The following is a 25,436-nucleotide window of genomic DNA, read 5'->3' as shown; positions in this document are numbered from 1 at the left end:
CATCACTTTCAGAACATCTAGTAATTATACTCCACCACCAGCAATTAGATGTCACTGAAGATCCCATCAATGTAAATGGGTCAAAATCCATTGCTGAGCTATTTCACACAAGATATGGCATGTAAAGGGACTTCCATCTGAAGATGAATCAGGTCGAATAAATCCAGTAAGACACCATTTCCAAAGCAGTTATACATACGGAAAATTGATAAGTATCACCGTGGCAGCCACTCTTGAAACCAGCCTAGCACTTGTCCTCCTTATGATCTCTTCACTCAGCTAGACATGACAAAAGGCCAGCTGAACACTTTACTCTCCATAAGGGCTACTTCTACCTTGAAAAAGTTGCAAAAGCACTTCTACAATAAAGTTGATAAAGCTGACACAATGCTTGCCAACACACTTCCACAGAAAAGAGCTCGCGGCCTGACTGGGGAGACCAGACGAGAAAACAGTAATTCACCTATTTATGATCTGAGAGACATTGCTAAAGAATTTTAAAATTATTATGACAACCTAACCTCCATCCAACCTCACCTAAAATTTCAGATAGGGCTGATTGATGGTACAACTAAAGCAACTAAACTTTTTGTCATTCTGTTTTGTTCTGTCATGGTAGCAAGATTGTTTTGTCTTTTAAAGCAACTAAACTGTTTAAAAACCTCCTCTGCTCCAGGCTCAGAGAGCCTCACCTCTTAACACAATAAGAAATTCTCTGCCATACTCCCACCAAAACTTACCGACCTATTTAATTACATCCTACAGGGGGCATCTTTTGACTCAGTGATCACCCCACTGGCATCGTCGCTATCTCAACTTGGGACAGACCACGCTTATTGCACCAATTACAGACCTAGCTTTCTATTAAACACACATCTAATATTTTTTGCATCTGGTTAAATGTCCATCTCCTCCCCCTTAATTCACGTTGCTTTGTCCCAGGCCACCAAGCCCCAGAGAATATTAAACAATCAATCTCCTTTACTCTATAACAGGAGAGAATTTCTCCCCTGTTAGCTCTGGCCCCTCATGGTTTGGTCATTATCACATACAGACTTTTCTGAAAAATTCCTCACTGGTATCTTGGTGCTGTATCGCACACCTTCCGCTACGATGTGGCAAATGGCGTTGCCTCAAGCTATTTTTAAAACACTAATGGCACAAGTCAAGGCTGTCCCCTTCCCCTCTTATTTTTGTTTTGGTCATTGAAACTATTGCATTAAGCTTCCTCTGTAATAATAACATTACCAGCATCCAATCAGGGAAACAAGAGCACAATATCACTCTATAAGCTGACGACATTCTGCTCGCTGCCACAAATCTCGCACCCGACACTTCTGATGACAATTGAGAACCACAACTTGCTCTCAAGGGAACAAAATCAACACCCAAAAGACATAGGACTTGGACTTTTACCTCATCCCCCAAATTAAATCCACCCAGAATCTCAGTTTCCATTTAGATAGCATGTCCAAAAATCTTAGAAATCTTGTTGTGCAAATAACAAAAAAATATCATTAAACTGGAGATCTCTTGGTTTGGACACAAACACCATTGAGATGACAACCTCCCAGATTCTTATACCTTTCTCAAGCACCCCCGATGATTTAAATGTACCATATTCCCACTCCCTTTATCTGCACCCAAAAAATGCCCTAGAATTTGCATAAAATTCTACACTGACCTTCCCAGGGTGATAAGATAGGTGACCCAAACTTCAAAATGTACTACCAACTGCTGCAGCTTGCCCAGTGTGTCCAATGGAATATTCCCCCCCCCCCCCCCACCCGATGAAAGTGTGGATCTCTATAGAAGTAAATCCTATCTAACTACCATCAACATTTCCCTTCTTCATATGGCTAAACCCTTCTGCCTGTTCCAATTTAGCAAAAGCCCACCCAGTGCTTATCCTCTCCTTGTAAATTTGGGATTGAATCAACAAGCTTTATGCTTATGCTCAAATCCACTAATCCCAATTACTGGTAATCCTGCCTTTATCTCGGGCCTTAGTTCCTCATTTTCCGCTCCATGGCTGGCGGGTGGTGTTAGATTTGATAATGATTTAAATTGCTAAACCTAGTCAAGCAGACATACAGATCTCACTGAATATCTACATAAACATTTTTATAGATTAGGAATTTCCATGTATCACATGGACGTTGGTGGTCATAACTGCAACAGTGGAAATGTCGGCAGGCTAAATGTAGACACTTCCATTATGCTGACAGCTTAACAATGTCTAGTTTGATTGGCGACGTGCACAGTGTAGCCAATCACAATGTCAACATTAAAAGACCAATGCTGGCGGTTCCACCAGTTATAGCCGGACCAGACGGCATTGGTCTTTTAATGTCAACATTCTGATTGGCGACATTGTGCATGTCGCCAATCACACTGTTGACATTGTTAACCTGTCAGTATAATGGAAGTTTCGGCATTTAGCATGCAAACATTTCCACTGTCGCAATCATGTACCCTACTCCGCATGGGCCCCATCTAAAGATAAGGCCCCTTATAATGTTTAAATCACTCTAAGAGTAAGGCCTCTACCCAGGGCCGGTGCTAGGGTTCATGGCGCCCTAGGCAAAATCGGCGCACTCTCCCCCCCCCCCCCCCGCAAAAATCGGCGCCCTCCTCCCCCCTCACCCCGTCTTTTCTTACCTTGTCTCACCACCACCGCCTCTCTGCTCCGTCTCCTCCCCTCCACTCACTGACACTAGTAAGTGGAGGGGAGGAGACGGAGCAGAGAGGCGGCGGTGGTGAGCAATAGCCTCTTCCCACCCTCCCCGTGCATCTGAATGCTGTGCGGCGGCCGTGACAGGTATGGTCAGCGGTCGCCGCACAGTTTTAAAATTAATTTCCAGTTCTGTGGCGCCCTACAGGCGCCCTCCAGAGCCCGGCGCACTAGGCAAGTGCCTAACCTTGCTTAATGGGAGCGCCGGGCCCGCCTCTACCTAAGGACTTATCTCCACTTTGTATTCAGAGTTGTCTTTACCTGTGTTCCCAACAGGGTTCCTCATGAACTGAAGTCTAGGAGCACACCTCTTCCAGCTCTAGAAGATTAAGGAAAATGCATATTGTCCCACTAGATTAAGCAAAATTATTCCCGATACTTCTGATAGATGCTGGATGTTTTGCCTATCAACAGGTTCTGTTCTTCGGGGAACTGGTCTGCATTGAAAAACTTGATATGTTCTGTCATGCAAATCAACCTTCCACTCATTCCAGTATTAATTGCTTCACTTAGACTCCGTTTATGACATACGCCAAATCTTGCATCACTTAATTTCAGCTACCACTTAGACAGCATATGGCAGTTATTTATCAATAACCTGGCAAAGTAATTTTTCAAGATCTGGAAATCCTAGTAATCATATAATAGCATTAAACTTGCTCTTTTCTTTATAACTATCCTCCATCACTTACATAACTGCTTTATTTAGCGACCTTCCCCCTGGGCCTCATCTCCCCCAATTCCTTTTTCTACCCCTTCTTGCCTTCAGTTCTCCAAAAACCCTGGTTGACATCTCCTAGTGACCTCTAAGCTCAAAGACTTGTTGTTATACTTTTGTTACTTTTGTTTTTTATGATAAGTATGTCATATATTTTCAAGATTATCATGGACCTATGTTATCAATTCAATCTTTTGTATGATTGTTTGACCTTGAATAAAATAAATTTAATAAAAAGTTCTACCAGTTTGTTTCTGTACCTGGTATCATAGAGCCTACAGTACAGCCAATATGAATTTTTACCTCTTAGAATTAGATCCACTAATTCTACCCTACCTTTCAAATAAACCCTAGCTAGAGGAAGGGGGATAAGTGGAAGCGGAGGCCGGTGCACTGAGCACCAAGTCTACCCACTTCAGCATAAACCCTGGGCCAAAGAAGGGCTGTTATTCTTTCAACTGTTTTATCTCTCCCCAATTGAACAGTGCGGGGGAGGTGTTAATATATGAATATACTGATTTTTTTCTATACAAAATTTAAGTTTGCAAAATAAAACAAGGGTACCTTCTACATCTCTTAATGACCATTCATAGCCATATGCTTTACCCAAGGCAGGAACTTCCCCATGAGCCACTCTGAGACGGGCACCAAATTTTAGCACCCATCTGACTTTCCCCTGAAATGGGACCAGTACCTGTAACAGGAGTAAAGACATCTGCAAAGGAGCAGTCCATCTGAGGAAAACTGGCATCAGAATGCTCCTTTTCTCCACCGCCCAAACGCCTTGCATTTCCCACTCCTGATCTAAATGACAGGTAGAGGACGCTGGAATACAGAAACCTGGGCACAGAGAAAAAAATCTTTCTTGCTCCTTTGTTTCTGAGGTTTGCTTTGGGCCGTTAAGGTCAATACAGGAGATATGCCAAGAGCCATATTAACAGAGGACTGGCCTGTTCTTCTCTTGCAGCTTTTTCTTGATGAGACCATGACAAGTCCATGCAGGAACATTGAGTTGGGGATGGTGTGCTGGATCACTCCATCCTATGGCCCGAGTAATTTGTTAGAATAATTGCACAGTGGTCATACAAGGGCCTCAGGCCTTTCAGGCATAGAAATAAAATCATCTCTGAAGCAATTCTGGGGTGAGAAAGACTGTCGAATATATCCGATTTGACCCTTTGATACTCACAAGCAACTTTGGCTGCCACGGCCTCTTAGGCCACGTGTGCATAGGCTACTGGCAGGGGTTCCAGGTGTGTTGTCCAGAAACTCTCATGACAGGCCTGGGTCGAGGCCACTCTCTCAAACACAGCCACGAAGACCTCAGTATTATCTCCCTCCTTATCTTCGGTATCAACGACATCATCTGGGAAAACAAAGTTCTGATCTTTCGCACACCTTCCTGAAGAGCTGCCCTCTCCTTCTGGAACAGCGTGAGATCCAGGTCTGTTTGGCCACAAACTTCCTCTGTGCCTGCTGTAGTACATGATGTAGTCACAAGCACCAATCTTATAACACTTTCTGGAGCAAAAGGAGATGTTGGACAATGTCTCCATGATGGTACTTTTGAGTCCTAGAGACCGGGAGGTGGGTGCAACATAAAGCTCCACTGTGGCCTACTCTGAGTTGCTAGGGATCCTAGGAGCCCCAGGGACGGTAAGGGCTGGCTGATTTTTGAATTTACAAACAATGTTTAATTGCCAGTTTGATAAATTAATAAATGAAATTGGAAATAATTGGCATACAGAATATCTAAGGCGTATGGCACTTAGAAATGATTCCTATGGGCAACGGACAGCCTCTCACGTGTCATATAGATAATAAGAACCTAGGACTGTCTCCAGATTGTTTGGGGGCTACAGAACCTAAAGAAGAAATCGCAAAGAACGAGGGGTGCTCAACATAGTGCATTATTTGATTTCTGAGTGGATTTGATTAGGAAGGTCCATGACGAGTCCTCAGATCTTGATCCTGGGTCTGCTGGATTCTTACCCCTGCATGTCAACGAATTAAAATCAGCTAATACCCCATTCATACTGGTGCAGTATGAATAGTCCAACCACAAAATCCCGGGTCTAAAATCCCGGGACTTAGACCCGGGATTTTGCGAGGGGTAGTTCCCGTGTTGGACCCCGCTCGCCTGCAGTATGAATGGTGCAACCCGTGTAATTCCCGGGTCTCACCATTCATACTGTAAAAAAAAAATTGTGAAGTAGACAAAAAAGATTTTAATTAATAAAAAATACATAAGAAATGTTTACTTAACTTATTTTCAGCCAGCGGTGTCTCCGGTGCGTTGTCGGCTGTCAGGGAAACCTCTGGGTACTAAAATGACGTCATTTCTAATGGACTAGAAATGACGTCATTTTAGTACCCAGAGATCCCCCTGACAGCCGGCAACGCACCGGAGACACCGCTGGCTGAAAATAAGTTAAGTACACATTTGTTTTGTATTTTTTAGTAATTAAAATCTTTTTTTTCACTAAAACCCGGGTCGGGCAGGTGCAGTATGAACCCGCTCGACCCGGGATTCTTGTTATCTTTACTGCCCTGTGCCCCGGCAATATCCCGGGTTAACAACCTGGGATATTGCCGGGGCAGCAGTATGAAAGTGGTATTAGTCTATCTATTCTTTAGTAGGCAGCCTCCCTATCTTTATTGAAAAACTTTTTACTATATTACAATTACTACATGTTGGCTGCCCCTTGTTATTTGTGATTTGTTAAATTATGGTATGAGAAAGTAACTTGTTTGCATTGGGCTTGGGGTATCATCGGAGCTCTTTATTAGTTAGTTGAATAAGCAATGCTTCACTATACTGCTGTTTAATACACAAAGGAAAAAGATTTAATAAAGCTTCAATTGGTGCAATTACTCGACCTCAAAGTTCAATACTGTCACACTACTGTGCTTGTAATGGAAAAAGAGCAAATGCATAGAAAAGAATTAGAGTATTTATTGATTACCTTAAATCACTGTTGTCTACATTTTAAATACCACTTGAGTGATTAAAGTTTTCATGGGACATCTCCTCTATTTTATGCATATAAATGAATCAGTTTGGAGTGATTACACGGCCGTGGGACGTCACCCTTACAGTTAAAAAAAAAGTTCAGCACGGTTTCCAGACACAATATTTAGTCAGTATGGAGAACGTCTTCACTAAATTTACATATAAACATACAAACTCGTAAACAAGCCTAAACTATTGGCGAGATCTTATATTGTACAAAATACCAGACGTATTAGAAAGTTAGATATTTCTTCACAAAATCCCTGTGGTTTGCAAATTCAAAAAAAAATAATAAAAAAAAGTCTTTTCTTTGTCAGTCCATAGAATATACAAGAATATTTGAGATCTGTCTTGCTCAAATCTTCACAGATCTCATTCCTTTGCGTTTCTGTTTTCTGTAGTCATTTTCTAGATTTTAAACGTTCAGCAAACATCTGATAGGAGTTTAAATTTTAATTTTTTGGTAGGCAGCCGTCGATTTGGATTTCCGCTGGCCATCCGCCGTATCGGTTCTTGGAATTGTCCGAGTGGATGATCTGCAGTGGACAAAACAGAAACAACATTTCAGATTTCCAATTGTTGTTATATACAGCAGGTGTAAGGTATACACACACTGTGTGGCCTGGTTGGTTAATTTGATAATCATATTGAAAATATTGTTGTCCCATATACAGGTTACAAAACAATGGTTAAATAGAATTTCTATTGTATCAGATTTGGGTAGAACAGAAAAACAAGTACTGCGATAACACCCCTCTCTGGGTTTACAGTGTTCCCGGGTTCGTTGGAAGTGTAGGCATTCACGGTTTATCAACGATCAACCGTGTGTGTTGACAGATTGCTCACAGATATAGTGGGATGCCATATGGTTGGGTTGCATTGGATATAATAGCGCAATATGTGGCTTTTCTTCTATGCTTGATCTACAAGACTTAACATGGTCATCCAGAGTTAGAGACGGGAATACAGAAGTACTCTATCTAACGCGAGTAAATGCCTGGTTTTACCACTAAACTGTTGATTCTTTTTGTTGGAAAAGTCTATAACCCTTTCAAGAGATGAAACTGATCATACATTTCTGCCTAATGGACAAAGTGACTCCTGACTCACTAGTCACTATGAACGTCCTGCAGGACCTGTGATAACTCCAGAGTATAGAAATGCTCAATGCATCCTCATGTACCAGATTTCAACAAATAATTGGATTCTGTTTAAGCTCTAGAGCAATGTCTTTATAAATTTTGACCCGACGTTCAATATACTACGGTGGCTCAGTGGTTAGCACTTCTGCCTCACAGCGCTGGGGTCGTGAGTTCAATTCCCAACCAAGGCCTTATCTGTGTGGAGTTTGTATGTTCTCCCTGTGTTTGCGTGGGTTTCCTCCGGGTGCTCTGGTTTCCTCCCACATTCCAAAAACATACTAGTAGGTTAATCGGCTGCTATCAAAATTGACCCTAGTCTCTCTGTGTGTGTGTGTTAGGGAATTTAGACCGTAAGCTCCAATGGGGCAGGGACTGATGTGAATGAGTTCTCTGTACAGTGCTGCGGAATCAGTGGCGCTACATAAATAAATGATGATGATGGATGATGATAAACTATTCTTATTCACTAGATCCTTCGTGTACTACATTTATTTTTAAAAAAAATAATTCCCATTTCCACCACTGTGTATATGTATGTGTGTATATGGCGATATGGCATACCACCGTATACCCCCCCATTTCCACCACTGTGTATATGTATGTGTGTATATGGCGGTATGGCATACCACCATATACCCCCCCATTTCCACCACTGTGTATATGTATGTGTGTATATGGCGGTATGGCATACCACCATATACCCCCCCATTTCCACCACTGTGTATATGTATGTGTGTATATGGCGATATGGCATACCACCGTATACCCCCCCATTTCCACCACTGTGTATATGTATGTGTGTATATGGTGGTATGGCATACCACCGTATACCCCCCCATTTCCACCACTGTGTATATGTATGTGTGTATATGGCGGTATGGCATACCACCATATACCCCCCCATTTCCACCACTGTGTATATGTATGTGTGTATATGGCGGTATGGCATACCACCATATACCCCCCCATTTCCATCACTGTGTATATGTATGTGTGTATATGGCGGTATGGCATACCACCGTATACCCCCCCATTTCCACCACTGTGTATAATGTATGTGTGTATATGGTGGTATGGCATACCACCGTATACCCCCCCATTTCCACCACTGTGTATATGTATGTGTGTATATGGCGATATGGCATACCACCGTATACCCCCCCATTTCCACCACTGTGTATAATGTATGTGTGTATATGGTGGTATGGCATACCACCGTATACCCCCCCATTTCCACCACTGTGTATATGTATGTGTGTATATGGCGGTATGGCATACCACCATATACCCCCCCATTTCCACCACTGTGTATATGTATGTGTGTATATGGCGGTATGGCATACCACCGTATACCCCCCCATTTCCACCACTGTGTATAATGTATGTGTGTATATGGTGGTATGGCATACCACCGTATACCCCCCCATTTCCACCACTGTGTATATGTATGTGTGTATATGGCGGTATGGCATACCACCATATACCCCCCCATTTCCACCACTGTGTATATGTATGTGTGTATATGGCGGTATGGCATACCACCATATACCCCCCCATTTCCATCACTGTGTATATGTATGTGTGTATATGGCGATATGGCATACCACCGTATACCCCCCCATTTCCACCACTGTGTATAATGTATGTGTGTATATGGTGGTATGGCATACCACCGTATACCCCCCCATTTCCACCACTGTGTATATGTATGTGTGTATATGGCGGTATGGCATACCACCATATACCCCCCCATTTCCACCACTGTGTATATGTATGTGTGTATATGGCGGTATGGCATACCACCATATACCCCCCCATTTCCATCACTGTGTATATGTATGTGTGTATATGGCGATATAGCATACCACCGTATACCCCCCCATTTCCACCACTGTGTATATGTATATATGGCGGTATGGCATACCACCGTATACCCCCCCATTTCCACCACTGTGTATATGTATGTGTGTATATGGTGGTATGGCATACCACCGTATACCAGCCCATTTCCACCACTGTGTATATGTATGTGTGTATATGGCGGTATGGCATATCACCGTATACCCCCCCATTTCCACCACTGTGTACATGTGTGTGTGTATATGGCGGTATGGCATACCACCGTATACCAGCCCACTTCTATCACTGTTTGGGTGTGTATGGTGGACCTAGTACTGTGGGTTTTTGAGTTCATGCTTTATTATCTACTTAACCACATTAAGATCAGAAGTAATTTATACTTCTGTGACCAGGACCATTGTAATGTTTTTGCTGCGTAGGCTTTGGTAACATGTTGAATATTATCTAGGGAAAGCTAGAAAAACAAAGTCACAAAATATACACTTTTCAATACGGTTTCCCAAGCGTTCAGGCAAAACAATCCCATAAAATTAATCTGGAAAGTATTTATCCTGAGAATAGAAATATCATACATATATCCATGTGATCAAGGTCTTAGGGAGTTTATACTGTAGTGTCATTAACAGGTATTGTCTTTAAAGTGAAACAAATAGGGGGGGGGCATAGAACGGTTACACAGTAATGCATTTATTATTATTATTTTTAAAGCATACCTTTTCTCTTTCAATATCTTCAGGAATGTTACCACCTTTAAGAGCCAGGAAAACCCACTGTGACCGGAATTTTACATTCTGAATTTCTTTACTACCGAGATCTTTCAGGGCCTTCTTTGCGGCATCATTTAATCTGTAACCACAAAGACCACTTTATATTACTTTATAAATAATGTAGCGCCCCATAAAATATAAGTAAATGGAAATGACACAAAATGAGATGAGATTTTAACTTTAAAATGAGACAGACGAAAACATTAATGCATTATTTTACATTTAGGTCATTTTAACGCTCAAATACACTTACATTTGCAATACCTACATATGCGTATTTGGGGAGGAATGGAATCCGAAATTCAGCTGAATATAAAATATTTTTTAATTCAGCCTTTATTGGCCCAAAAAGTCCCAAATTAACAGGTCAGGTCCAAGCAGTGGTAAAACAAAAAGTATAATTACAATTGCTAGTGACTATGTGCAGCAGTTGCAGGAGGGTCATGGGGACGAACATTTACTTTATTCCCATGTCCAAAAATTATCAGATTAGGATGAAAATTTACTATTGAGCCATAAGCCTAAAACTGGCAAAGGCAAAAAGAGGCAACTGTGCTCAGACAACCACATATTACTAAGCGGCAACTGTGCTCAGACAACCACATATTACTAAGCGGCAACTGTGCTCAGACAACCACATATTACTAAGCGGCAACTGTGCTCAGACAACCACATATTACTAAGCGGCAACTGTGCTCAGACAACCACATATTACTAAGCGGCAACTGTGCTCAGACAACCACATATTACTAAGAGGCAACTGTGCTCAGACAACCACATATTACTAAGCGGCAACTGTGCTCAGACAACCACATATTACTAAGAGGCAACTGTGCTCAGACAACCACATATTACTAAGAGGCAACTGTGCTCAGACAACCACATATTACTAAGAGGCAACTGTGCTCAGACAACCACATATTACTAAGCGGCAACTGTGCTTAGACAACCACATATTACTAAGAGGCAACTGTGCTCAGACAACCACATATTACTAAGCGGCAACTGTGCTTAGACAACCACATATTACTAAGCGGCAACTGTGCTCAGACAACCACATATTACTAAGCGGCAACTGTGCTCAGACAACCACATATTACTAAGAGGCAACTGTGCTCAGACAACCACATATTACTAAGAGGCAACTGTGCTCAGACAACCACATATTACTAAGCGGCAACTGTGCTTAGACAACCACATATTACTAAGAGGCAACTGTGCTCAGACAACCACATATTACTAAGAGGCAACTGTGCTCAGACAACCACATATTACTAAGAGGCAACTGTGCTCAGACAACCACATATTACTAAGCGCATTGTAGAAGAATAACAGCAATGCTTGTGCCAGTGGGAATAAAGCAAAGAGAAGTAGGCAGATGCACCTCCATTCAAAATATATATGTTTTTAGCTTCCATTCTGCAGGTATACAAACATAGAAAAGCTTTCCAAACGCGTCTGGAGAGCACTACTTCTCCCACCCCAAAGCAAACATTATAGACTTGTATAAAAGTGTAATTATGCTAGCTCTCCATCACCTACAGCTCTTTAAGCAAGTGCTTAGGGTCAGTCAAGGGCACCAAGGAATATCAGTGCTTATCAAACATATAAAAAGCTATCAATTGAGAGAAACACACAAAACCTGACAAACCAGATGGCAGTTCCAGAAATACAAATTAACATATTAATTGTACATTTAGTGCTTTCGCCCTGATAATAGAGTGTTACGTTGAGGCTGAATCTAATGACAAATGTGAAGTTCTCAGTAGGTCACGATGACTAAGTTCTCAGTCATCATCACTTAATGTTTATACCAGTCTTATGAGAAAACTCCAAACCAGTCACAGCTATCGCCACCAATCATCACTGTTGTGATTATTGGTGGAGATAGCAGGGATCTCAAGGGAAAAATTAATCAACACCACAAGCACCTCAGAGCTTATTTAGTAACATGATTTAGTGCACACAATCATACCTACTGAAAATTCGCTTTCATTTTAGAAACTGCACTAAAAAAAAAAATGGCAGATTCAATCCATGCTATGGGTTATATAATCACTGCACCATGCTTTACATAAACCCCCTTATGTGAAAAGATTTAAGCGACCCTTTCCAGAACACATGCGTCAGAAGACAGAGGGGAAAGTACAGTAGGTCTCATCCTAGAGCACTCTCACTAAACGTGCACTGGGCAAGAATGAGAGATGGACTGTCCAAATGTCAAGCTACAGGTTTTTTCACCAACACCTTTGTCATCATCTTCTCTCATCACCACTAGATTCAATGCTTTTAAAAAAAATCAGTGAAGTGTTGCCATGCTACCTTACATTTTCTCAGTTCGCACTAGAAATCCATTGTGTGTTTTGCTCATATACTCAACCACATTGTACATAGATTCATAAGCAATTACTAAGACACTGAATGCATATGAGCAATATCAAAGAAGATCTGAGTCCATTTTAACATATCATATTGTGCAAAATGATGGTACCATTATTCCTATGCTTGTAATACCGTCAACGAGTATATAGATAAAAAAAATTGATGACTATGAGAGCGGCCTGGTTTAAAAGAAGACTTATATTAAAATAGAAAACATTTTCAAAGACACTCACATCTAGACTGGTAAAAATAGCGAACACTCTGCATGTCCGTACTTCACTTTGACGTCAGAAAACAGAGCAACATTGAGATTTATGAATTTAAAGTGGCAACAGAATTCCAAGTAAAATTGTTAATTAGGTTAAATTATATAAAAGGAAAAATTATTGTATGGAAATAAAGGAAAAAAATATATGTGTGCCCCAACTTTAATGTAAAATTCTCTTATTTACTTTCTTTCTTACTTAGAGCTAGCTTATAATTCTCTGTTGTGAATATGGACATTTCAGTCTATCACCTAGATATTTTTTAAAACACTTTAGATTTTTTTTTAATAAGATTTTGATATTATATAGTTAAAAGATAAAATAGGTGAATATGATTCACAAAAGGAGGATTGATGAAGTATAGTTTTGGCATAATAATAATTAGTTTGATGAATTATTAATAATTTAGAGAAATATTATGGGTTCAAATACATTCATATATTTGATAAATGAATGGATAGTTGGATTTCATTTAAATTAATGCCACAAGCCTTTAGCAAGACATAGGTTTAACAAGATGTAAAGGTAAACATATGCTATTTGACCTCAAGATATAAGGTGCCTGGCTGTTTGTAAAATATGTTAAAGTTTAGTTATACTTGACTATATGTCATCTGGTTTCCATTATTACAAAAGTATTGTATGATTAATGACATTTGTAAGATGGCTGGATATCAGAGTATAAATACGTGTAAATTTGAATTGGAAGTCAGTCTCATGCAAACCTCATGATATTACAGATTCGGAAACAAAATATTAACTTTATAAAAACAGTAAGTACAAAAAATAAGAATGAGTGATGGTGAAAATCGGTGCCAACCTGGACGTAACATTCATATGCAGTCTGCTCCAGATCCTACAACCAGGACCAATAGAAGCTCCAAGCGCAGCAGTGCATCAAGCCTGACAACAGTGAAGCGGTGGTATATTGAGGCTTCAGCAAGAGTATGGAACAGCAGAAAACACTCTGCTTAACAGTCTAATTGGTCAAATCAGTGCCTGAAAATACGTAATGAGCTCCCTCATCTACCGCAACCCTGGCTGCACTGAAGAGGATGGTGGACTTGAAGTCTGAGAACCCGAAGACGCATGTGTGCAACAGATTCAGAGCACAGTGCTTCTCAGCTTCACGTTCCATGGCCTGGAATCCCTCAGGATGTGTTCTACCTGAGTGCGGAGCCGTCCGCGAGGATCCCATTCACCAAAAGACTTTCTTAATATACACAGCATGGCACGGATACAGGGACCTGTTATCTCACTAGAAAAAGCCAACCCCACAAACCTGCTATGACCGTGTTTAGCCAAGTTGAGAGGTATAAAGACATTTATGTATTTGTTTTTCCCAGCGTGTGTGCGCACAATTATATTTTGCCTGGTTAAATTTCAACCCTTTGCCATAAAACGTATCTAAGCAGGAGGTCAGGAGCAACAGAATCAGCATTATTCTCACTTTGCTACCACCAGGCAGCCAAATTGAGTCAGTCCTTTAAACAATGACATCCCCTCCAAGCTACACTGTAATGTCCAAGCCCTCTGCAATATGCAACAATGAGTTGTCAATTAAGTGAGCAAAATCCTTATACTTACTTTGTAGATGCATCATCGTGACTGGCAACCAAAATAATTGAACCGACTGGGATCTTGTTGATAAAGTCGACCATTGGTCCAGAGAATTCTGAGTACGGAACAGAATAGAAGGACAAGGCTTAGCGAAGGCTGCCATGCAGATATGCTACCTCCACATCTGTCCAAGAGACCAAACAGACTTACAGCACATGCACATTTCAATAAATTTGTGTATGTGTTTCAGCTGACTAATAAGGCTGCATTGTGTACATAACATTGTGTGGGCACATCTGACCTTTAATTATGGAAAACAAACTATAATTGTCACACTCAACAGTGACCACTCGGCAATTAGTTTTACTTGTACTACGCAAGTTGGACAACAAAAGCACACGGTTGATTGCCCGCTTCTTTGTTAGCAAATAATACCCATCGTGGTGACTACAGTGTTCATTGGGAAAAGTTATGTGCATTATAAGGAATAATGCCTCTCCCACACACCGTGAATTATATAGATATTAGAAGTCATCACAGATATCTGTGACCTGTATAAAAACATTTGACCTACAGCCCGGTGTTTTATATGGTTACAGAACTCCTAAGCAACTGCTAATATTCATGTCATTCACAGAACGGGGTATATAAGACCATATATTTATACCAGTAATAATGTGTGGGTACAAAATATACCCAGTACCACTCTTTGCACTGGCCAAACGACTTCATCCATTTATTATCACATATATACAGCTTCTCAACACAGCATATGTCATTTATTACATAGTGAATAGTGAATTTGAATAGAAGCACCAAGTCTTTACCTCCTTCGTACATGTCAAATGTTTTAGTTTCTGTGACTTCCATGGTCTTATCTAAAAAACACAAAAACACACAACAGTCAGAAGACAAAACATTGAAGGCATTTAGGACTAGCGGTAGAACGCTGAAGTGTAGATCACATTGAATGAATATCACATGTTACTGTATAATAAATCATCTCCATTATGTCACAGATCTCCCAATAAAATAGTAATATTTGACCAAGATCACCACCAAAATATATTCTAATGTTATCCTTCACTTATTATTATTACATAGCAATGTAAACGGAGGAGGACATTCAATGGCTTATCGAAACAGATGGTAGAGATGCTTCAAAAGAGCTGACAATCCAAACCTTCGGCTCGCCAGCTGCAGAACATAGGATGTTTAGATCCACAACAACTTAAGAGCATTGGGTTTCCCAAGAGTCATCCAAAAGGTCATGCAGAGGGAGGTTACAGAATCCATTTATTCTGATCAGATTTTGTTTACATACATATTTCTATATCTGTATTTGTTTCACATACGCTGCAGAATTAGTGGCGCTATATAAATAGAGGATGATGATAACATGGAGATTAAATATTTTTCTGGTTCAAACTAGATCTTCGCTGCCACAATCTGGAGACAACTTTAAATAGAGACAAATAAATATTTTCAGGAAATTAACCTACGATTGACAATGGCAAAGTTTATTCCTCTGTCGCCGATTTGCGAAGCTCCACCTAATAATCTGAAAAAGGAAAAAGGAAAAAGGAAAAAAGAAAACGTAGTCAGGAACACAACAATAATAAGCTACAACTACCTTAATAAGGGGAATTGTGCACGAGATGCGTAGACCACAGTATCAGTCATACTATTGAATGTGCTGTTCAATCTATGGCCTGCCGTCAGCAATTTAATAAAGGGACGGCTCCGGGAACCCACAGGCGGCTGCTGGTAGAAAGGTTCATGTCAAGCTGCCGCTTGGAGAAAGGCGAGTAGCTGCTAACCGTTTGCTTTGTGAAGTAAGCATAGCCGGATACAAGAATTAACTGGGCACAGTTCCAACTGTATTCAAATACAAGCGGATCTCTATATACGTTTCCATTTAATTCTGAGCATAAATACACTCTGGCTAAATGTTACTTGTCCCTACAGGATACGCAAAAGCCTATGCGCAATATAAAATCTCATTAGAATGCATGCACAAAAAAATATTTTATAAAATAAAATTAACTTTATACTATAACCATTACCGTATTTATCGGCGTATAACACGCACTTTTTTCCCCCTGAAAATAGGGGGCAAATGATGTATGCGTGTTATACGCCGATATAATGTTAAGAAGCCATGTTTTTATAGCGTGTGGAGTGTGAGGCAATCAGTAGGCAACGGCAAGCCGCGCCTTCCTCACGTCTAATTCTCGCGGCCATCGGAGCGTAACCACGGCAATGCTCTGCACTGCGAGAGTTCGCTGTCTGAGGTAGGAGAACTTGTACCCGTCAGGTACAAGTAAAGTAGTGAAGTAAAGTGGGGTTTTGTGTACGGCGCAACAACGAACTAACAATTAAACAGATAAAATACGGTATATAGTCATTTTAAAATAATTATATAAAGTGCTAACATGCTAATTCCCATATGTGAAAAACTGGTGATACAATAGTGCCAGCATGCTGGATCCAATATGTGCAAGTAATAAATATTACTGTATGTGCTGAAAATATTCTAAAATTATTTCTATAATATATATATATTTAACAAAGTGCTAGTGTATTACATAGATGTTGTGCAGCAGTGTGCACAGATTTAAAGGAGACCAGAATGGCAAAATAAATCTTCCTGAAATTTCCCTCTTAAAATGAAGATGCGTGTTATACGCCTGTGCGTGTTATACGCCGATAAATACGGTAATAAAAATATTTGTAATAAAAAACAACTCATTTTTTTGACAGTAAACACAAATCTTAACGCGTGTTGTAGATATAATGCATTTTTATAGTCTATCTTACTTGCATACACTTGTGCTTTGCTATCTAGAGGCACGCATATGTGTAGGTTTTAAAACAAAGACTATCCTGTGTCAGCCATCACTATCAGTCGGCATTTACACCTGACCTGTAGTTGGTGCAAATGATACAGCTAAAAAAACATGTACTTACGGGAAGCCCAGGACTTGAATCGGCCACATCTGTGTTGGGACGCCCTTAGAAAGCCCTTACTGTACACTGCCCACGTTCCTTTCCTCCCCAGTTCTGACCTTCAAGTCCTAGGCAGTTGTGTCGCTTGCACTCAAACATGAATTGCAAGCAATTGCGTTCGTTGGCGCTAGGTCTGTTTCTGAGCACCAGCAAAGCTATTTCACGCAAGATACGACAAGCAAAGGGACTTACGTCTGAATCTGGCCCCTGGAGAGCTACAGGTTTGTTAGGCCTGGTACAGTATATAAAGTTAGTCGGGGAAATACAAACCTGAAATACAATAATGGTCTCCGAGCTTCATTTGGACAGCACTGCTCCAACATATTAAGAATTTAACCAGTGTAGCCACTTTTCCCAGTTACCGTTAAGTGAGAAAGAGCCCCTTTAACGGTTTGTATGTGTACTATATTCACACACATACAATGCTTTGAAAGCAGGTAGTATATAGGATATTTGTCATGCACAGTATAATAAACCACATGTACTAAAGTACCAGTGCCCTTTTAATTATTGAATGGTTGTTCATATACGATTTCTTTTAGGATCCTGCTAAATCCCAAAATCATATAAAAAAAAAATACCAATTACATATGCATTTTTACCAGCACTTTTTTACATAACTAGCACGGTGGCGTAGTGGTTAGCACTTCTGCCTCACAGCACTGGGGTCATGAGTTCAATTCCCGACCATGGCCTTATCTGTGTGGAGTTTGTATGTTCTCCCTGTGTTTGCGTGGGTTTCCTCCCGGTGCTCCGGTTTCCTCCCACACTCCAAAAACCATACTGGTAGGTTAATTGGCTGCTATCAAAATTTACCCTAGTCTCTCACTGTCTGTGTGTGTATATTAGGGAATTTAGACTGTAAACTCCAATGGGGCAGGGACTGATGTGAATGAGTTCAGCGCTGCGGAATCGGCGGCGCTATATAAATAAATGGTGATGATGATTAGAGATGGTCACTGACCCCCGTGTTTTGGTTTTGGATTCGGTTGTGGATCTGGATTACCGTTGTGTTTTGGTTTTGCAAAACCGCCATTGCGTGTTTTGGTTTTGGTTTTGTTTGGTTTTGTTTTGCTATTTTGTTGGAAAATACATGTTTTTGTGCCTAAAATAACCCAATTTAGTGCTCCAACTGTTTTAGAGATAAGTAATCTAATTGTTGAGGTAATAAATCATCCAAAAAAACTGTTTAATTCTTCGTTGGTAGGCCTATTCTACACACAAAACAGATTGTCTTCCTCTCCATCTATGCATATTGGCAATGCAGCCATCGTCTTTGAATCTATATTACACCCTACACTTATAGTTAAATATGTAAAGAAATGGAAAAAGACAGTTTGCTTTCTGTCTCTATAGCCCCCCCCTCCACTTTTTTAAAAAAACAAAAAATTCATGCGTTATAGACTGTACAATATTAATTGACATGGAGAAAGCCAGTTTGGTTTCTGTCTCTCTAGGCCCCCCTCCACTTGTATAAAATACTAATAAATTCAGCCGTTATATACTGTACAATATAAATTGAAATGGACAAAGGCAGTTTGGTATCTGTCTGCATCAGATCCTCTCTCCACTAGGAGTAAAATAGAAAACTATTCAGCCGTTATATAATCTAGAATATAAATAGAAATTGAGAAAGGCAATTTGGTATCTGTCTGCATCATAATCATCATCATCATCATCATTAGCGCCCTCGTCGCCTACACAAATCTCCCCCTCATCCTCTTCTAATTCCAAAGTGGCATCCTTAATTTGGGTATCACCGGCTACACTCGGGCTATTAAGGCACACATCAGCAGAATGCTCACGATTAGACATCCCACTGTTGGATGGACTCTCCACAGGGATTGTTGTCATTTGTGAATCAGAGCAAATATTCTCCTGTAATGCCTCACTATTATCTTGCAGCTCGGCTTTGACGCGTAACAGTAGTTGTGCACCAATTGTAGGCTGGGTAACTTTTTGGGATCTGCCACTAATAGCCAAAGGTGAAGGCCTCATTCTCTCTTTGCCACTGCGTGTGTAGAATGGCATGCTTGCAATTTTTTTTTTATCGTCACTTAACTTTTGCTCAGTTACACTTCTTTTTCGCTTCAATACAGTAAATTTTTTTTTGGTTTTTGTTTTTTGCACTAATTTGAAAACACTCTGTTGTTTGACATCGCCTTGGCCAGATGACGTACTGGGAACACTAACATCAGGACTGGTGACAGAACCTGGTTGCTCATTCAGATCATATGTGGACTGCTTTGAATCCATTCTGAGCTCAAACCACTGGGGAGTGCTAAAAATTATTTAGTAGATTCTGTTGACAGTTATGACTTTTGACAGCCAGAAATATTAATGCACAATTAGGGAGGACACCCCAAAAGCACTGAGGAGTGCTAAAAATTATTTAGTAGATACTGCTGACAGATATGACTTTTGACAGCCAGAAATATTTATGCACAATTAGAGAGGACACCCCAAAAGCACTGAGGAGTGCTAAAAATTATCTAGTAGATACTGCTGACAGATATGACTTTTGACAGCCAGAAATATTTATGCACAATTATGGGGGACACCCCAAAAGCGCTGGGGAGTGCCAAATATGAAGAAAAAATAATAAACCTCTATCCTCCTCTCTGCACTAGCGATTTTGGTTAGAGCAATTGCAAGAACAATATTGTATTCTCTGTCCCTGCTCTAATTAGCCTATGACTACACCCTGCTCTCTCCCTCTGTCAAATGGCGATGGATTGCTGTGGAGGCGTGTATTTATAAAGTTGAAGTATCGCGAGAACCGAGCCCCGAGATCCGACGACGTCACAATGACGTTCGGCCTCGATTTGGATTCGGAATGGGCGGGAGAGTACCGAGCTGCTCAGCTCGGTACTCGGATACCCAAAGTTCGGGTGGGTTCGGTTCTCGGAGAACCGGACCCGCCCATCTCTAATGATGATAACCAATTTTTATTTTTTGCAACTTGTCAACAATCACCATTTTCAAAATGTTCTTTTCCAGCGTACATTCAAATCGAAAAACATTAAAAAGGCAGCATCCTAGTGAGAGAAATCCTTAGGGAAGCAGATGGCCAAAAATTTTGTCCAGACCAAGCGAACAGTTTTCTCCCACCATCTGCACAGACCGGCCATTTTACTTTATTTTTGTTCGTGCTCATAGGCAGAGATTAATAAATGCTTGGGGAACATCAATCCCTCCCCCAACACTAACACTCTACTCTACTTCATCTCTCTGGCACATTTAAGATATCAGCCAATAGGCCGAAAGGTGGACCGTTCTGACACAGCGTCTCGAGGCCAGTAACCTGCACTGTTATTGGTTACAACACTATGATGCCTTCTTCTAAAGTGAACTCTAATTGGCTGCCTCAAAAGAAGAGCATATTTCTGACAATTAACTGATGTGAGGTGAGAACTGAACGATCCCCCCCTGGCTTTTCCATCTCCTTGTGCCCCACGCCCTTACATTTGTACCTTTGTACCCTACCATCTTTGTTCTTACTACTCACAATCAATGTGTGCAGCCATTTTGTTTGCAGGTTTCAAATGCCACAAAAAGACTTTCATTATATATTTGAAATATGAGTCCTATAAAACAATAAAAAGTTCATCTGCAGCTCTTGTACTTACATCTTATTTTCCAGGCAGACCTCAGGTAAATTGTCCTTTGAGGCCCCGCTCCGTATCCGATACACGATCTCAGAGGAAGAGCAGGTTTTCCAAACACCACACTTCTGGGTCTTAGGCGGTGGAGCTGTCATAGAAATGTATAAACATTGGTGACATAAGCTTAACTCTGGCTCAGTGAAGGTTTCTCTGAGCTGCCGTAAGAGATGACAACACTTTACCATATACACATTATAAAAAATAAAAAATAGCACAGAGAGAAATCGAATATTCTGTAAGATAAAAACAAGTGCGACACTTAAAATATAATTAAGAATTCCCTTTCCTCATGGAGCTTACACTCTAATCAGGGAGGAAAGAAACAGAATTGTTAGTTGATAATTTAATGAATATATTATTATGGACCCTATTTCCAGTGGCTAGCGTATAATATAGGTTCATATTATAATGGTGTTTTACCCAGGAAAGATAGCCTGAATTAATTTTTTTCAAATTGTGCATTAATTCCATGCTTAAGCTAGAGATGCTCAGACACTGTTTTCCGAAAACCGAACCCCCCAGAACATCTCCCATCCGAGTACTGAGCAGAGCCGGCTCGGTACTTTCCCGCTTCCTCGGATTTTAATTGAGGCAAAACGTCATCATTGCGTCGTCGGATCTCGCGGGTTTTGGATTACATAAGTACCTCCCTCCCCAGCAGATCCAGCGCAATTGCTCATACAAAAACAGGGGTAGCAATATTTTTGTCACTCTCCAGTCTCCAGTGACATTGCTCAGTGCCATTGCTCATACAGAAACAGGGGTAGCAGTGTTCTTGTCACTCTCCATTCTCCAGTGACATTGCTCAGTGCCATTGCTCACACAGGAACAGGGGAAGCAGTGTTCTTATCACTCTCCAGTCTCCAGTGACATTGCTCAGTGCCATTGCTCACACAGAAACAGTGTTAGCAGTGTTCTTATCACTCTCCAGTCTCCAGTGACATTGCTCAGTGCCATTGCTCACACAGAAACAGGAGGGGTTGCAGTGTTATTGCCACTTGACAAAAAATGACTAGAAATTAATGTTATAGAGGTTAATAATAATGTAGGAACAAAAAAAGAGCCACATTATGTAATTTTAGCATTTTGTTAAAAAAATACAGAACCAAGACATGAGAGGGATGTTTTGCCAAAACCAAAACACGAAGTTAATACAGAACCAAAACAAGGGAGTCCGTGAACATCCGTAGTGTAAACTAGATGTCATTTCTCTATTTCATTAGATCACACTGTGACCTCTTCAGGATAGAAACTATTTACTGGCTCAGTCACAGCCACTAGTTTCTCTTTCCTTTTGCCTATTCCTTCTCCTTAACTGACACAACTGCTGCAACAATTCCAGTTTAATAAATATACCCCACAGAGTTTGAAGGATTCGTCTCTCACCTAATTTATGTTGGAACTGTATAATCTGTGATAAACATGTGTCTCTCTAAAATTACAGCATGGTGGCGTAGTGGTTAGCACTTATGCCTTACAGCACTGGGGTCATGAGTTCCATTCCCGACCATGGCCTTATCTGTGTGGAGTTTGTATGTTCTCCCCGTGTTTGCGTGGGTTTCCTCCGGGTGCTCCAGTTGCCTCCCACACTCCAAAAAAACATTGGCTGCTAACAAATTGACCCTAGTCTGTGTGTGTGTGTGTGTGTGTGTGTGTGTGTGTGTGTGTGTTTGAGAATTTAGACTGTAAGCCCCAATGGGGCAGGGACTGATGTGAGTGAGTTCTCTGTACAGCGCTGCGGAATTAGTGGCGCTATATAAATAAATGGTGATGATGATGAAAAATGATTCCATCGAAACTGAATTCTGATCAAGCACACTGGGAACTTTGATTGGAAGATAACTTCTATCGGTCTGGGTGAGTGGTCCTCTTCTAAAACCATTGAGAGGCTCTTATGTGTTCCAGATTCCGAAAGACCTGATCTCATCCAATTTGGTCACCATACGTTTGCTCACTAGTTGGGCACTTAGCTGAACGGAGCAATTATTATTATTATTTTTTATTTATAGGGCACCACTAGCTATCCGTAGCGCCGTACAGGGTCAGACAGAAACACTATACAGGGTGAGACAGCATGGTACAGTTAACAAAAAGTACAGTAACAATATGGAACACAGAGCAATATTGTGTCAATGCATTTATACAATACACAATAGAAATGAAAACCTTGCACTCTTGCATAACAGATGTCTAGTTTTGAATACTTAATGGTAGTCAAAGTAATGTAGAATTCAGGATCCCAGTCAGTCACATTTAGAAGCCAGTGGGATCTTTTTTTTTTTTTTTTTTTTTTTTAACTCTTTATTTGTGCAAAAAACAGAAGTTCCACAAAGCAGATAGTAAAAAAAAAACCAAAAAAAAAAAACATTGGAACATAAAAAGGGCCAAAACATGCCAGTTGAAAAACAAAAAGAAAATCAGACATATGACATAGTATTACACGTATTTCTAAGCATAGAAAAGCAGTAAGTTAACCCATGGAAAGGAAATAGGCTGGTCCAGTTATAAATACTAGAAAACTCCACTGCCTGGAACTCTATGTCGATGCTGCTTTTATTTTATTTTTTAGAAAGAAAAATAGAGAAGAAAAAGAGGAGGGGTGGGGGGATGGGGGCTAGGACCTGGTAGGAACTTCTGAGAAAAAAAAAAATAGCCTTTTAAGTAGCGGGCGTAGTTGCTTGATGGGAGTACCAAAAGTTCCAAACCTTATTGCAATTTATAATTTTGTCGTGGAGAAGGCTGGGGATGTATTCCATAGAGGCCATGTACCACACGCGAGAGACTACACTTTGGAGGCTGGGTGGATGGAGGGACTTCCACTCCTTCGCTATCTGCAGGCGAGTAGCGGCACAAATGTGTTGAACAAGTCTATCTGCCTGTTTAGTTAGGCCTTTGACCCGGGAACATAGCAGCATAACCATTGGGTCAGGTAACACTTCAATGTCTAAGATTCTTGTTATTAGGTCGGCCACCTGGGACCACAAATTTGAGACACTAGGACACGTCCACCAAATGTGGTAGAATGAGCCAACCTCCCCACAACCTCTCCAACATGAGTCTGAGGTGCCAGGATATATTATATGAAGCTTTGAAGGCACTAGATACCATCTTGTATATACATTAAATGTGTTTTCTCGTATTAAGGTGTTAATGGAGATTTTGGAGATTCTCACCCTTAGCCGGGACCATCTCTCCTGATCCAAAACTCTACCAGTATCCCGAAGCCATGCCGCCTCAAACGATTCCGCAGTGTCAGTTTTTGGTTCCAGGAAATTATGATATACCAAAGATATTAGTCCTGGAGCTCCTGGCCTATTCACACAGCTCCTCTCAAAAGGAGTAAGGCTACGTAGCTTAGAAGATCTACAAAGTGATTGAATGAAGCCTCGAATTTGCGTGTAAGCAAAATGTAAGGACGAAGGGAGGCCCTTTTTTTCTCTAAGATCCGGGAAAGTCCGGGGAGCAAAATCTCCCAAATTGTGAGTAAACTGAGTGATACCCGCCTCTTGCCAGGGGCGCGAGAATGACTGCATGTTACCTGCCGGAAAATCCGGACATTGCCACAATGGTGTAAGAGGAGAAGGAAATGAGGTGAGCTCCCACTTTCTATGGAGCTTGTCCCACAAGTTGAGTGTGAACTGTATGGAGGGATGCGAATACACTGAGGCCGGCCTTTGATTTCTGGGGAGCCAGGGGAGCGAATTCAGGTTGTGATCTGGTGTATGTGCGTTCTCAAGGTCGACCCATCTCTTGATCCCCAGAGCAGACTGCCAGGAAATGATATGACTAAAGTTAACTGCATGAAAGTAGCGCTCAAAGAGCGGAAGTCCATATCCCCCTGACAGTGTGGATTTAGCTAGACAGGACCTTTAAAGTCTCGATTTTTTCCCTTGCCAAATAAATGTACCGCATGAAGATTGCAGGTTCGCTAGGAAAGTACCTGGGATTGGGATTGGTAAGGTCTGGAAAAGGTATAAGACTCTAGGCAAGACGTTCATTTTTATCACACTAATCCTACCAAACCAGGAGACAAAAAGCGAATCCCATTTGGCCAGGTCTCTTTTTATTGAATCAAATAAGAGGGTGTAGTTGGCGTGAAATAATTGTTTATATTCTTCTGTGATCTGGACCCCTAAATATCGTATCGCCTTTGGGCGCCATTGAAAATCGAACGAGGATTCGAGTATATTTTTGGTGACACTAGGGACTTGGAGCGAAAGGGCTTCCGATTTGGAATTATTTATTTTATAGTTTGATAAGGAACCATATTCTCTGAGTTCTTTAAGAAGATTTGGGAGCGAAATAAGGGGGTATGAGAGT

The 25,436-nt window shown here is 40.9% G+C and overlaps 1 protein-coding gene across 2 annotated transcripts in view; it reads right to left on the bottom strand.

Moving 5' to 3' along the window:
• Nucleotides 1-6,298: 6,298 nt before the first annotated feature.
• FAM3B (FAM3 metabolism regulating signaling molecule B) overlaps nt 6,299-25,436 on the bottom strand; it is a 52,939-nt gene continuing 33,801 nt past the window's right edge. For both annotated transcript variants that reach the window (XM_075197275.1, XM_075197276.1), the window contains exons 3-8: nt 21,081-21,204; nt 15,945-16,003; nt 15,270-15,320; nt 14,470-14,557; nt 10,181-10,313; nt 6,299-7,001 (exon numbers count right to left, since the gene is read on the bottom strand). In XM_075197275.1, coding sequence (XP_075053376.1) covers nt 6,918-7,001; nt 10,181-10,313; nt 14,470-14,557; nt 15,270-15,320; nt 15,945-16,003; nt 21,081-21,204 — 539 coding nt within the window. In that variant the 3' untranslated portion in view covers nt 6,299-6,917. The remainder of the gene's footprint in view (nt 7,002-10,180; nt 10,314-14,469; nt 14,558-15,269; nt 15,321-15,944; nt 16,004-21,080; nt 21,205-25,436) is intronic.

The sequence above is a fragment of the Mixophyes fleayi genome, chromosome 2 (genome assembly GCF_038048845.1).
Source record: "Mixophyes fleayi isolate aMixFle1 chromosome 2, aMixFle1.hap1, whole genome shotgun sequence".
NCBI lineage: Eukaryota > Metazoa > Chordata > Amphibia > Anura > Limnodynastidae > Mixophyes > Mixophyes fleayi.
Note: the sequence above shows the minus strand (reverse complement) of the source record. Positions and strands in the feature narration are given on the sequence as shown.